We start from the raw sequence: 15,976 nt of genomic DNA, 5'->3' as shown, positions 1-15,976 counted from the left end.
TGTTATTGTTTGATATCTGTTTGCACCTTTTTATTTACCTTTTTTACACATTTGTGTTTAATTTATTTTCTATTTTTATTTTTTTATTTTTGTTGTTGTTTTTGTTTTAATGCCTGAAACTGAATATTTACTTTGCTGTTGTATTTGCAGCTTGTTTGCAGTTGCCTTTGATTTTTATTTATTTATATTTATTTTGTGTTTGTTGTTTTTGTTTTTGTTTATGTCATTTTGTACGCTTTACGTATCGCTTAACTCCGCAGCTCATTAAATTTCCGACATCAGCCACATTTCATGCCCATTTGTTCGCAAATCTCTTTACCAATTCTGATTATTTTTGCCCGCTATCTTTTTATTGCCGCTTTAATCTCGACACTTAACACGCCACAAGCGTACTTCGCAAAGTTGTTGTATTTTTGTTGTAGTAAATTCGCTAGTTTTTACTATTCTCGCTAGTTCGCCAATCTTGATTCGCAACTCGAATTTTGGCTCTTTTCTAAATTATATTCTTCAATATTTCCTAAGATATTTGCGATTTTGAACAATTTTTCATTGTAGTTATAGATATCAAGAGTGCATTTGGTCTTACAAACTGCTTCTGTTTGTTTGGAACTTGTGATCAGTTAAACTTTCCGACATAATCAAAGCACAATTTATTATTCAAAATAAATGGTTGGCAGGTAACCCCCTTTAAACCGACCTATCCTATTAATATCCTGAAGTTGTAAACTTATTTCACTGAAATCTTGATATATTATCATACGGTGGACCTTATCATTTTTTCCATCCGAACTTGTTAAATGTGCCGCAGCACTTGGACTACATCCATAACATAACATAATAAAGCATCTGCATTCAAACCATTTCACTTACTCTTTATAGTTAAAACAATGCTTTAAACTTCTATAATAACGGGTGAGATACTTTTTTCAATAGTCTCTTTTGTACAAATCACGCGAGCGTCGTGTCAAGCTGTCATGTTATTTTTGTTCAGTATTGCTTAGCATTATATCATGGAGACACTTATGCCGGTACAAAGTTTACAAATCGTTCAACTTTATTACGAAACTTCACGTTCTGTAAAAATGTGTTTCGCGCGCTTCGCAACATCATCACCTATCTTGAGACCCAGCAGTCATTATTGGATAATATTCGACCGAATAGACCACGTCCAGCACACAGTAGAGAAAATATAGCAGCCGTAGCTGAGAGTGTACATGAAGACCGTGGAAAGTCTATTTGGCGCCGTTCGCAGCAACTTGGACTGACATATGGGACGTCGAGCAACCCAAAGAGATTCAAGAGCTATCATTTTATTCAGAAAAAAACAACGATTTGTGGTTAGTGCGCCGGTGGAATCAGCGCTCTATATTTCTTCAAAAATGATGCCAGTGAGAACGTAACCGTCAATTGCGACCGTTATCGCGCCATGATAACCGACTATTTGTTGCCTGAAATTGAAGCTAGTGATTTCGACAACATTTGATTTCAAAACGACGGCGCCACTTCCCACACTTCGCATTAAGCAATGGATTTATTGAGAGAACACTTCGGTGAGCAGATAATTTCACGTTTTGGGCCGGTTGATTGGCCACCAAGATCGCGTGGCATTCGTCAGTTACCAGTCAAAATGCTCGAGCGAGTCATTGAAAATTGGACTCAATGGATAGACCATCTGAGTCATAGCCGCGTCCAATATTTGAAAGAGATAATCCTCAAAAAATAAATGCCAAACAATATTCTTTCGAATGGTAATAAAAAATTCCCCATTACGTTTAAAGTTTCTATGTGTTTTCTTTAAAAAGTTGGGAACCTCGAAATGGTTCACCTTTTAGTAGTAACTTCAATTTTAACCTTGTTCCAAATATGATTTATAGCATTGACAGACGGCAGCGTTAAACCAGATTAATTGCATTTTTCGGGATTTTAGTTGAGCAACTCCGTTGCTGAACAAAAATAACTCTCAAAATTTTAGGGAGTTTTGAGATTTTTGTTGGCAACATTGTTAAAAATGGCCAATTTTCATCTATTGTGAATGAAATACAAGTCTGACAGCTGTTTATCAAATTCTCAATATAATATCAATAAAATTCTATGTTATGATCTAAAAATAATGTGTTGATATGTTTTTTTAAAAAATAGTTTTAAAAATAACTACCGTAATGATTATTTTATCAATTTTCATTGAAAATATTATTGAGCTGTTTTTTTTTGTACAAATTTGGATCTGATTAAGTGCGCAGTTAATCCGGATTAACGCTGCCGTCTGTCAAGGCTATTAGTTGATCAACCGACATTTCGCCATTTTATGACTGTTTTGGAATTTCTCTAAGAATTTAGTCGTCTGCACTTAGCCTACAAAACGATTTTCTCAAAGTATTTTATGTTACATATACAATTTTTTTAATATTTTATTTTTTTGTATACTCTCTGTTTCGGTTTGCCATTTATGGCCGTCGTCTTTTTCAGACAAACGACATTTTTGCTAACTATTTCGGATGCGAAATTATTCCAGTCAAAACAGTTTATACTTGTATAGTGACATGCAATATTCTTGAATTTTGGTTGAGCAAACGCGATAGTTGAAAGAATGTCGGTATTTGGCTTTAAAGGCTTCGTGCTCATTTAAAGATGGACAAAAATGATTTTGTTGCAATAATGCAATTTGTTAGCTAACTTACCACATGTACATAAAATATTGCAAATATATACATATATATGTATATTTACAGATGTTCGCATTATATTATCTAGAAGTTATGGGAACGAAGGTTTGGACATCGAAACTATCAATATTGACTACCACAGATAAAATACATATTCTTAAAAGTAAGGAAAACATATGCATTTGGAGTTCTTAGGTTATATAATATACTTTGTAAAGATGAGCATGCATCCAGTTACATGCGCCAACAGGAATCGCACTTGGACAGCTTAGAACGCCGGTCCGGTGTGACATTATAATTCATATATATTTTGGTTATAAATACCCTCTTAAATCGACAAGTGAACAAGTAGAACCCAGGGTTTTGCGCTGGGTTTGGGAACCACCACTCAAAAAAACATCCCCAAAGAAAAGATCAAAACAGCCTTGCTATTGTAAACTCTGTTATTATCGCGTAACCGGTGTTTACGCCAATGAAGAAGAAGAAAGTTTGAGTATGTCACAAATTTGTTGAAGGGGCTAATATCTCTTTCGGCTGTATCCGAGCCGAATGTATGACTTGATGATGTTTCAATCTTGAATATGCTTGACAACAGAAGAGAAAATTCCTGGATATGTCCACTCTACCCTTCTCCTTACAACTTTTTTAGCATTACCGGCTGAATGCCTTTTGGTTAATGTCCACTACAAGCATCTACGATTGCGGTGAGATGAACTTTGCTCTTTAGCAATTAGTTCAGCAGATCTCCTGCGTTTTACTCTAGGCCTGAAGGAACTCTTAGTAGACATTGAACATCATCTCACGCGTGGTCTTTAGGTCCAGTACTAGAACGAAAGAGGACTAAGGAGGTTCAGTTCATTTCCACTCCAATATGAATGAAGCAAAAGTGGCGCATCTTGCTGGCTCAATCTTTTTGGCACACATTTTTACAAAAGAAATAAAATTTCACGACATGTTTTTTTTAAATAGTTTTAATCGAAAACAATACTTCGTCCAAGTCTCTAAAAATTGTATCTCAAAGACCTGTGTAAAATTGCATGAAGAGCGGTTGAGTAGTTCTCGAGAAATCTCGCCAACCGACATCAAAAACAAAATTTCGAGAAAAACGCGTTTAAAAAGGTGCACTTAGCATAGCTAGCCTCGAGCGCGCAAGTTCTCGAGGCTGTATCTCCGAAACTATTATTACTCGGATTAATTTAAAATTTAGGAAAATATACTAGAAGCGTTATAGAATTTAACAAGACAATAAAAAATAGATTTTTTGAAACCCGTAAACCCATGCAACCCCTTAACTAACTTTACTCTAGAATATATAGTATATAGCTCAAACATCAATGAGATTAAATTTTTGCACTTATTGTTTCATTCATACCATATGGGCGCTTCCTTTCTAAAATTAGAGAATTAGTTCATATTATATAGTGTTTTTTTTAAGTCCCATATTCTAAGCCACTGACTTCTCTTGTTTCATATTTCACAAAAAAATTTGGGTATACTTATAGTAATTATTTTGCTTTCCATATGACGACGGAATGTAATATGTATATATATATGTATGTATGTAGAAAATATTCGCTGCCAACCGAACTCAACCCTTTGAAACTCGTTTAAAAAGGTGCTAGCTAAATTTTATCGCTTAATTGGGTACACAATACAATATATGCATATATGTATATGTACATATGTATATGTATATGTATGTAAAGATTTCATACATTTTCTTTTACCAAATTTACGACTTAATTCTTTTTTGGGAACAAAAGTTTAAAATTTTTTTAAAAATATTCCAAAATTATCTACAAAAATTTAAAAAAATCATTTTAAAAATTTTCATGAAATCAAAAAACACATCACAAAATTTACATAATGCCAAATGCGCATATAAATGAGCATATAAACACACATGCAGCTATGTATCTATCTGTGATTTTATAAGCCAGTCAAATGTCCTTGAAAACTACGCACACACTTGCACACAAGTCACCAATTTTTGCAGTTGTATTTGTGCACGAATACTGCAGATAGTTCGCATATTGCACTTGCAGGATGCAATTGCCAGCGTGTCACATTTACTGTAGGCCCAAACACACACACATACATACACACAAATGTAAGTTATTAGCTCTCTATTTGATGTGGCACTGAGATTCACTTGAAATTGTAAGATAAAACCGTTATTTGTGCACTTTTCTTATTTATTTCACCTTAACACATATAATATAACGGCTTTTTATCGTGATATTTAATATATTTACTTTAGACACACAGCTGTCAAGAAAGAACAGCATTACAAACTGATTACATGGAATTGAATTGCCATTAAAGACAAATATATGTTGGATTATATTTATTTTCACACATTTACACACCAGAAGACTGATTTATAAATTTTTATAATATTTTTTAGAAAATATTTTTTTTTTTTATAAAATATTTTAAATTTTTTTAAAAAATTTTTTTTTTAATTTTTATAAAATATATTTTTTTTTTTTATATTTTTTTCTTTTTTCTTTATAAAATATAATTATATTATTTTTTTAACAATTTCTGATTTTTTTAAATTATTATTTTTCCTGATTACTTTCTTAAGAATTTTCTAAGCATATAATTATTATGAATTATTTATTTGCACACACTCACGCGTGCTGCACGCGAAACACTATTATCTCACCTTGGCCTACCCCAGCGCACTGTAGCACTGTGTCTCGCTGGCGAATTTAAGAATCGCAAAGACGTAGTTTTCAACGCGTTTTCGAAAATTCACGATGCGCCACACAGCGTTCGTTTGTTAGAAAATGCACAATAAAAACAACAAAAACTCGATTTGAACTCAAGGGTTGTTTGTTTGTCACCTAATATCTTGTTGTTGTTATCACTATAGTATGCGATGCACCATCACCACCATGAACAACAACATTGCCCGCTAGTGGTTGATCCAGCCTCAAGGGGTGGCAATGCGTTTCAGTTGTTACTCTTGTTGTTGTTGTTGTTATTACCACTGAGCAGTGAGTACCGTATTGCGCCACCGCTACGTGCTGAGCATGACTCTCCGCCACAATTCTAGTCGAACACGTGCAAACACCTCAACAATTCCGAATGAACTGAGGCCACAATGCCGCCACCGACAGCAATAGCCCGTCGTTAGAAGTCATAGCTTGAGCAGCAATCGCGCTAGCAGCTGTTGAGCGTAGTGCAGAGAGCGTTGCCGTTGAGCAGACAGCATATTCGTTGAGTTTACGATGCAGCAGTAACAATGAAGCAATTGGGGGGCGTCAATGGAGTCATACACTAGCACATACTTACATACATTCACATGCCTGGTTCCATATCATCAGCTGTGGAAGTAAACAGTTCGTCGACACTGTGCGGCATTTATTTAGACTTACATATGTTATAATACTCGGAAGAGGGTATATTAATTCCGAGCATAAGTTCGCAACACGCAAAAGGAACCATCGAAGACTAAAGACCAGTGATCGGCGAGCTGAGTCGATTTCGCTATGTCCGTCTGTTTTTATTTACGCGAACTAGTCGCTCAGTTTTTGTTATATCGGCCTGAAACTTTACATACTTATGTACGTCTTCTCCTCTCCAAGAAATTGCTCATTTGTCAGTACCTCTGTTATCGGGGCATTATGAGATTTGGCTGTCATAAAAGCTGAACGCTCCAAGTCAAGTTCCTGTGTAAACTTGTTCATCTGACAAGATATCTTACCGAAATTTAGCATAGATTATCGTTAAAGAAAGTCTTCGAACATTTTGTTCAGATCGATTCACTATAACTTAAAGCTGTCATACATACCAACCGTTCCAAATCACGATACTTACTCCTTTTATCAGTTGGAAGTTTTACATTCATATTCTATTTTCATTTTCCATTTTTTTCGACTGACCTCAAACATCTTTCTCTACATATGTATGTAAAATGATTTTATGAAACGAAACTACCTCCATGAAGATGAAAGTTAGCAAATTTTTTTTTTTAATAAATTAATCAATATAGAAACTAAATTTCCGATATGTTTATTATTTATCGATTAATAAGGATGTTATTAAAAGATTCCGTGATTTAATATCGAGTGAAGAGATATATGTAACTGCAGTTACACAAATTCCGCACAGTGTACGCCATGCATCCACACGAGTGCTAACAACGAGCCGCACGAGCCCTACTAAAGCCCATGCAACGAAATTAGTTGCGACACCCACACACACATACACACTGTACTCTATGACCAACAACAATGCTATAAAAATGATACGAATGCAACGCTCAAAACAGAAAAGACAAAACATCGCGAAAATGCAACGAAAAGCTTCAGAGGAAAATATTGGAGAGCAAATATGAGTATGTGTTTGAGAGTAATGAGCAACGGAGGGCATTTTCAATTCATATGAGTGTGCTACAGTGGTGGCTAATGGCAGTGAGAGGGACTTACTTTTGTTAGAAATATTTTAGAATATCAAAGAAAGAAGATTTTTTTTTAAACTTTGTTTAATAGTTTTGTTCACCTAACGGTTGTTTATATCACGTTAAAATAATCGAGTTAGATATAGCGTTATATATGTACATACATATATACATACATACATGTAAATATGATCAGAATGAAGAGACGAGTTGAAATCCGGGTGACTGTCTGCCCGTGCGTCCGTCCATCCGTCCGTGCAAGCTGTAACTTGAGTAAATATTAAGCTATTTTCATAAAACTTGGAAGACATGTTCTTTTGTACCGTACCGTAGTTTGGTATAGGATGGGTGTAATCGAAACACTGCCACGGCCTCAAAACACCTCAAAACGTCAATAATCTAAAAGGCATAAAGCGCCATAACTACGAAACTAAGATAAAGAGCTGTAATTTGGCACTCTAATTTTTCGATTTCAATGAAATAGAGAAAATGGGAGAAATCGGTCTGCAACCACGCCTACTTCTCATATTAGACAATTTTAAATTCCATCTGATTCTTTCAATTTCCAGTGTACAAATTGGGAAGCAATTAATATAACGGGATAAAATAACGATAAATAGCATTAGTACGCCATCTAATCACACAAACTTTTACTAATCCCACAAAAAGTCTTCAAGCCCCTATGTACTGAGTATTTGGTGACTAGTATTTACAGTTGACTTCGATTGCGATATTCGCCGTTGCCAATGCGCAAAGAACCTTAATTCTTCCGCAGAACCTTTCTCTCGAAATCTCGTAACGTCGACTCATCAGATGTTGTTATCGTCCATGCCTCTACACCATATAACAGGACGGGAATGACGAGCAACTTGTAGAATTTTGTCTTTATTCGTCGAGAGACAACTTTACTTCTTAAATGCCTACTCCGTCCGAAGTAGTACCTGTTGGCAAGAGATATTCTTCGTTTCGAGGCTGACATTGTTGTTGGTGTTCATACTGGTTCCAAAATAGACAAAATTATCTACGACTTCCAAGTTACGACTGTCAACAGCGACGTGGGTGCCTAGTTGTTGCGAAGTCGACGACTGTTTGTTTGATGACAGGAGATATTTCGTCTTGCCCTCGTTCACTACCAGACCCGTTTGATTCGCTCCCTTAACCAGCCTGGAGAATGCAGAACTAACGGCGCGGGTGTTGAGGCCAATGATATCAATATCATCGGCGTACGCCAGCAGCTGTACACTTTTATAAAAGATTGTACCTGCTCGATTAAGTTCTGTAGCTCGAATTATTTTCTCCAGCAGCAGATTGAAGAAGTCGCACGATAGGGAGTCGCCTTGTCTGAAAACTCGTTTGGTATCGAACGGCTCGGGAAGGGCCCCGATCCAGATGGAGCTTTTGATATTGCTCAACGTCAGTTTACACAGCCGTATTAGTTTTACGGGGATACCAAATTCAGACATCGCGGCATAAAGGCAACACCTTTTCGTGCTGTCAAAGGCAGCTTTGAAATCGACGAAGAGGTGGTGAGTGTCGATTCTCTTTTCACGGGTCTTTTGCAAGATTTGGCGCATGGTGAATATCTGGTCAGTTGTTGATTTTCCAGCCTAGCCACTCTGATAAGGTCCAATCAGTTTGTTGATAGTAGGCTTTAATCTTTCACACAATACGCTCGATAGAACCTTATACGCGATGTTCAGGAAACTTATCCCACGGTAGTTGGCGCAGTTAGGGGGGTTTCCCTTTTTGCGGATTGGGCAGAGCACACTTATATTCCAATCGTTGGGCATGCTTTCGTCCGACCATATTTTATACAGAAGCTGATGCATGCTCCTTATCAGTTCTTCGCCGCCGTATTTGAATTGAACCGGCAATCCATCGACCCCCGACGCTTTGTTGTTCTTCAGACGGCTAATTCCTATTCGAACTTCTTCAAGGTCGGACAATGGAACATCCGCTCTATCGTCATCGATTGGGGAATCGGGTTCACCATCTCCTGGTGTTATGCTTTAGCTATCATTCAGCGGACTGGAGAAATGTTTCCTCCATAATTTTAGTATGCTCTGGGCATCAGTCACTAGATCACCTCTTGGGGTTCTCTGGTCTTGAAACCTTCTGTTCGTCGCCGCATATTTTCGTAGAAATTTCGAGCATTACCCCTGTCGGCCAACTTGTCAAGCTCTTCATACTCACGTATTTCGGCCTCTCTCTTTTTCGTCTAAAATGAGTCTCGCTTCCCTCTTCAACTCTCGGTATCTAACCAATTCCACACAGGCTACCTTCAGGTCTCATTATAAAGGGCATTCTTTCTACTTGTACATACTAAGAATCGTTAAATCTTATTGAGAACGTTGAGATAAGTATTTTAAATTAACTTTAAATATAACTACTTTCCTGTTTTTATTAAAATGCCACAACACATTTGCATAGTTTCTTCTCTCCCGCACTGATAACTCTACAGCCGAGGAACTAAGCTTGATTTCTGCGCTATGGAAGCCTTCAGGACAAATTAAAACAGCACATTTTTTTAATAAAATGAAAATATAAATGTCAGTGCGCTTCATCGCTGCCACACGCCCCTTAATACATACAATTGATAAGATCATCGAACTTGCAAACTTAAACACACACACACACACCACGGCATGCACACATATTAACAGCACTTATGAACAGATAAACAAGACAACTGATTTGCTGTTGTTGATTCAACTTTTTGTTTACACTGGAAGGGTCCAATGCCTGCTTGCATATTTGTACACAAATACATACTTACACATATGTACATATGTAAGTAAACAAAACGTGAGGCAGCAATGGCTTTCTTTGCAGCTTTTACTTTAAAATTTTACACCAACAAAGTGTAAATATGTGATTTTCCTAATAAAATGTTCAACACCTTTTTGTTTAATTGAAAAACAAATCAATGCTGTTTACATAATTGCATCTGAAGTTGTATACAAATTTACATAGATGTGTGTATTTACAATATACATGTTCATATACATATGTACATATGTATGTATGTATGAACAATGTAGCACATACGCTTAAAGCCTTGACGAACTTTTTTTTCAAGTTTTTTTGAAAGCAATTAAAACACATTTCGCTTCCATTTCCGGTGCAACAGTGATTCTTGCTGCTTCCACCAGTTGCTGTATTCGTAAACAATTTAGTTGGTAAATAGTGAAAGCGTGTATGCAGCCATATGTTGAGTAATAAATTTATTCTTTCGAGCCTATGCATTTGTAAGAACATTTTTGCATATGAAATTTTAGATTTTGGAGCACTTTAGTTAAATGTGGTCAATGGTTATGAGGATACTGTTGGCTCTGCATTAGAAGTTTCCAAAATGTTACGGCAAAGCTACGCTTATATCAGAACATTGAAGATGGCTTGAGATTACTATGGCAAAAGCAAGCATATAGCCTTGTCTTATTGAGAGCACATTTTTCAAGACACAATATTTGTCGTCTGCTATAATCTTATACTTGATTTCATCAATTAAGATACCTTCTTTGTCCAACGTGGCGTTAAAGTCGCCAACAACGATTTTGACATCGTAGCGGGGGCAGCTCTCATAGATGCGCTCCAAGCACTCATAGAAGGCGTGAGCTGGCGGGGCGTGAGCTTTGATGCTGATTGTGGCTAGACGTTTATCCACCGGGGTGAATGCCAGAACTCGGCGACGGAGTCTCTCTCCAACCACGAATCCCACATCAAATTTGCGCTCCTTTATATGCCCACTGTAATAAATTCCACAAGGACCTACTCGCCTCAGTCCTTGTCTCGTCCTTCGCATTTCTTGGACGGCGGTGATGTCAGCCTTTGTTTTCACGAGGACATCAATCAACTGAGCAGCGACACCTTCCCAATTAAGGGACCTGACATTCCAGGTGCATGCCCTCAAACCGTAAGCCTTATTCCGTTTGCCATGGTCGTCATCAAAAGACGGGCTTCTCATCCGAGGCTGTTTTTGATTGTTCATTGGGAGCGTTTTTTACGTGGCGGGTCCCAAACCCAGCGCAACACCCTGTATAGGGGATGTTTCGCCTTCTCACTTTTGCTCGCCTTCAAACGAATGTTATTTGGCTACCCAGAGGATACTTGGTCTAAGGCTGGAAATCGTGAGCTGCTAGTGCCATATGTAAAGCAATTGTTTCTGGTCACTTTCACGTGAATGGCGATCAGAGAACTTTCCTCCCTTGCGTGAACTTCTATACATGACACCATCCTCTGAAAAAAAATTGCATCAATAGTTTCATACAAATTTTAAGAATGGTCAGGTAAGGTTAAGAGGGTGATCCTATGTAAAAGGGATCTTACTGAGACGGCTTAGAACGTCGGTCGGTTGTGGTTCCTAAAAGTCCAAAATAATAGATCATAAAACCATTGCGAATCGACAAAGCGCTTTGAGCCTATCACAAATTTGTTCAGACAGCTAAAAAAAATTTTGTAAAATTTCCGCGATGTTTCAAACTCAGTGCTGTAAAGGCTGGACAATGGAAGAGAAAGTGCCTGGATGTTTCCACCTCACCCTCCACCATACAACTTTGACAACTTGCGACCGACAAGATTTTTAGCCTTACCTCATGAATGCCGATTGAACAGTGTCCAGTAAGAACCCCTACAATTACAGCAAAATGAACTTTGCTTTAGATTGGTAGTTCAATATTTTGGAGTTACACACGATCTCTGATCCACTAAGAAAACGATCATCGACTACTGCATTGATTTCGGCCTGCTCCGTAGGTGAAATCTTGAAAAAATTCTCGCTGGAAGATACATTATTATCCGTACAATGGCCAAAGTTTACCCAAAGGTTTAGCTTTTATGGAATGACAAAATTCGATTTTAGATTCGATAAAAAAAATTGTCATTGGCAAAATAAGTATGTACAAGTATACACAAAGATGCAGAAAAAATGTAATAGTAATCGAGTAATTTGTCGGGTTCGAGCTACTTAATGTAGGCAGACTAATAATGGCTACACCGCCTTGCCGGGTAATCTAGATTTATGTGAAAGAAACGCTAAGGACAATCTACAATCAAATTGCTGAGTTTAATTCTCTAAACTAAATTGAGTTTTGGAGCTTATCGTTCATATACTATTATCGACATACTTGCCGCCTGATGTTATCGCTCTCACTGTTTCTGTACAAGCCAATGGTACGAAAAGCATGTTCGTATGTGATGGCCAGGTAAAAATGGATCAGATTAAGTGGATAACAGATACTCTAAAAATATCAACCACTTTGACCAGCTTAATACCATAATTATGTAGTATTAAAACTCAACAAAAAATTACGACAAAATTCGCAATTTGGTCTCAGTGACTTTTTTTATCCTCAGACGTCAAGAAAGTGCTCAGTAGAATGCAATTTAGCGGCAATGCAGACGTAATTGCGGAGACCGATGTTGAAATATGGCTGTAATCGATATATCGCCTTGGTGACAATGTTGTGAAATAAGAACATCGAATTTTACGAAAAACTATGTATTTAGAAAGATTGACTTAACGTGACTTTTCCGTTCTTAAATAATAGATGAGACCGAATATTTTCTTCATGTTTTCTACTCCAATTATTTCTCCTACAAAGAAATAGTGCGAATAAATTTGGGTTACAACGAATTAAAATTATGTTAAGGGTTGCCACCTAATTTGAAATTTTGAAAAAATTATTTTTTCTTTTTTTTCAAATTTCTATACTTTATATCTTCAGAAATAACATGCTAAAATTTTAAATCGATATCTCAAATAGCTTTTGAGTTTCAACCACTTATAAGGTAGCCAGTTCAAACAGCCTAATCATTCAGTCTTTCAACATGTTTTTCTCTAAACAACATTTTTCGAAATTACTGCAGCGATAACACGAGCATACATGATCCGCTTATCATTGATTTTTCTTTCTGTTCTGTATATAATTCTACATACAAGCCTTATCAGTTTTTTTGATTTCATTAAAAATTTAATTTTGGCAGGCCAAAAACGACCAAAATTTGGGGCAAAAACCAACTCCTTTAAAACGCTGCCCTTTGAATCCTTTTTGATTGTATTCCGGCTTTTTCGTGGAGAATATCTTCTAGTTTAACCGAATTTTTTTGCTTTATCCACGGAGAAAGCTGGAATAACTGCAGCAGTGGAGGATATTTTTTAGCGCCTTCGAAGATCTCCTATAACTCAAAAAATATTAATTTCCTTTCAAAACTTTCGCTGTGTATTCTTGAAATTGTATAAATAGTATACCCTGAAATTTTCAGTAGTACTGTGTTTTTAATAACAAAAATGGCCTTTTTAAAAAGTTTCCCTATTTTTGTTTGATTTTATAATTTTGAGGAGTATCTAGGATCTCTCGATAGTCGATTTGTCTGCAACTACGATTTTCTCTCTCGGAAAAATTTCTATTTTGACATATGTATGTATATATAATACATATGTATATCGTGGAATACTTGCATAATTACCGTTAACTTTAAAGTTTGCACTATTTGCATATGTATGTGTTTGGGTCTGTCTTTTATATGCATCCTATTCGTACTGGTGACCCATATAAACTAGATGTGCCTCGTCCCCGAAAAATGTTGCAGTTTTCGTCAAGGCGAAGTGCGCAATTGCAAATTTGTTGTGTTGTTTCATTTTATTACGTTTTGTATATACATATTTATTTATGTATATGGTTTATATGGGTATGCATATAAATATAGTATAGCTTAACCACAGACCACCGACCCTACACACCTACATGCGTTCATTCCCTGTTATATCCTAATTTATATGAATATTTGTGTATGTCGGCATTAGGGTTGGCTTTTAGAGATTTTTTCAATTGATATTCTGCGGTTCATTCTAAGCCACTTTGCCTAAGAGAATGAAATGAAATTAATATTGCATCACTAATATGCATGACTCATACATGTACATTTGTTTTTTGTGAAAACCTTAAACCACCATTTATTCACTTTTTTCCAAAAAGACGATTTGCACTATTACTTCATACTTTTTAGTATCCATTCTCTTGTTGCAACCACATCAGTGAACACGTCGGGAAATCCAAGCCCACAATCATTTATGATATATGAATTCACACCTATAAGTTCACCGTTATGAACCGCCGGACCACCAGAATCACCACTACAAGTGCCATGTCCAAGCGGCCGCCTCATGCACCGCATCGTGCTTCCTAATTTACCCAAACGCCTCAGGCATTGTGCACGACTTATCGCATATTCCGTGTCATATTGTAGGATATATGCAGCCCTAAAAGGGTTCACGTTGCCCCAGCCACTCACGATAACTGGTGCACCGTGGGGTATATCTTTCTTAGCTAATGGTATGGCATCGATGACATCGCTAAACTCTAACGAAGTATTCAGTTTCAATACAGCTATGTCATTATTATATCCACCATACGCAGGATGCATTGTCATCCGTGAAACGCGTCTTTCAACGGCACCGGTAATGTAATATATCGAACCGGCGTACACGGTTATGTCGCCAGGCGTCCTCGCGTGGACGATACAATGCGCTGCAGTCAAAATGTGATCTCGCGATATTATTGATCCTCCACAGGCGTAAATATGCTCGTGCGTTTCATCTTCGATATGCAACAACACCTGATAGGGAAACTGTCCTTTCGCTGCCGAACGACCGTGATATATGCGAGATTGTACAGGCAGACGACTTTTAGGTCGCCAACCGCTCGTGAATTTGACTGAAATTGCGGTGATCAAAGTTAAAATTATGAGAACCGTTTTCAAGTTTGTCATATTCACTGAACAAGTAGCAGGCGAATGGCATTACGGTTTTAGTATGGTTCCGTATACTTATATACTTGCGAGGCAATGGCATACTTTCGACTTGTAGAAATTTTAAATTTATTACAACAGCGATAATTATAATTATGATAAGTTATACTTTGTTGAAATTAGAATAAGTAAATCAAGATTACTGCACAGTTTTACAGTTACGTTCGTAGAGGTCTAACAGCATTTCGTTTAAAAGGTCTAAGTCAAGTTTACTGAACGATAATATCAGTTACATAAGAACTCAATCCCAAAAAATTTTTATTGACGAGTAAATAACTATACGATATTTGTTATATACCCTGAACATCGGTTACCCACAGTCCCACACCTTATAGATTTAATATCGTACACTTTGGTACAACTTCGACTGATCTAAACAAGCTCTGACAGCCGCATCTTTTGGTGGTCCTTCACCACTGACTTCGTTAGAGTACTCGAATGGTCTGTTGGAAGCTCCACACATGAGACACATAATGATTCCAAGTATTTAAATCCTTACTGACACTACAATAGTATGCAATTGGATGCAGTACCAAGACCTTGGCAGAGGACGTAGTACAAGCATAATTAATGACAGTGAAAGGAGCTAATTTTAAACCTAGACACAAACCTTAGTTCTTCGAAGCTTGCATGTAAAGCTCAAAAGTTTGAAAGCATGCAAATATAAGGCTTCTTTACTAAACTAAGTTACCAACCGAATTCTACTTATTTTATAAGAGCTTCAGGTGAATCGCTCTCCCGTTTGTGCTCTCTCTCTCTCGCTCTCGCTGCATCATTTTCGTATTATTCACATATATTCGCTGCAAACAAGTTTAGTTTTTCAGCCCTCTCTGAAATTGGCTGTTCGTACACCGACTCCGTCGTCACCACCAGCCTTGGTGGCTTTGCCGTCTCACCTTCAAACCACGTTAGGAGATGCTACAGACTTAATGTCCATGATCTTGAATTTTATGAGGAAATTGTTGAATGTCGGTGGGGTGTTAATGGAATTTCAGTAGTTAATAACGCTTTTAAAAAGTATGGGAACCTTGAGCTCTTTGGAGACATTTGTGTAAATAAATTTAGCTTATGATATTTTCTAATTAAATTAAGAAAG

General features: G+C 36.9%; 1 protein-coding gene and 1 long non-coding RNA gene across 2 annotated transcripts; both read right to left on the bottom strand.

Moving 5' to 3' along the window:
• Positions 1-346: 346 nt before the first annotated feature.
• Positions 347-5,749, bottom strand: LOC126757934 (uncharacterized). Its single transcript, XR_007666804.1, has 2 exons — positions 5,335-5,749; positions 347-595 (listed from the first exon to the last, which is right to left on the bottom strand). It is a non-coding gene; the product is annotated as an uncharacterized LOC126757934 (long non-coding RNA).
• Positions 5,750-13,995: 8,246 nt separating this feature from the next.
• On the bottom strand, positions 13,996-14,841 carry LOC126758325 (serine protease SP24D-like). The gene has a single exon (XM_050472560.1). The coding sequence runs from the start codon at positions 14,839-14,841 to the stop codon at positions 14,062-14,064; it is 780 nt and encodes a 259-aa protein (XP_050328517.1). The 3' UTR covers positions 13,996-14,061.
• Between the last annotated feature and the right edge of the window lie 1,135 nt (positions 14,842-15,976).

This window comes from Bactrocera neohumeralis, chromosome 5 (assembly GCF_024586455.1).
Source record: "Bactrocera neohumeralis isolate Rockhampton chromosome 5, APGP_CSIRO_Bneo_wtdbg2-racon-allhic-juicebox.fasta_v2, whole genome shotgun sequence".
In the NCBI taxonomy this organism is placed as follows: Eukaryota; Metazoa; Arthropoda; class Insecta; order Diptera; family Tephritidae; genus Bactrocera; species Bactrocera neohumeralis.
This window is presented reverse-complemented; position numbering and strand designations above follow the sequence as displayed.

Bases quoted from the DNA above. Each gene is read 5' to 3' on its own strand.
- LOC126758325 (XM_050472560.1), bottom strand. From the start codon at position 14,841: ATGACAAACTTGAAAACGGTTCTCATAATTTTAACTTTGATCACCGCA.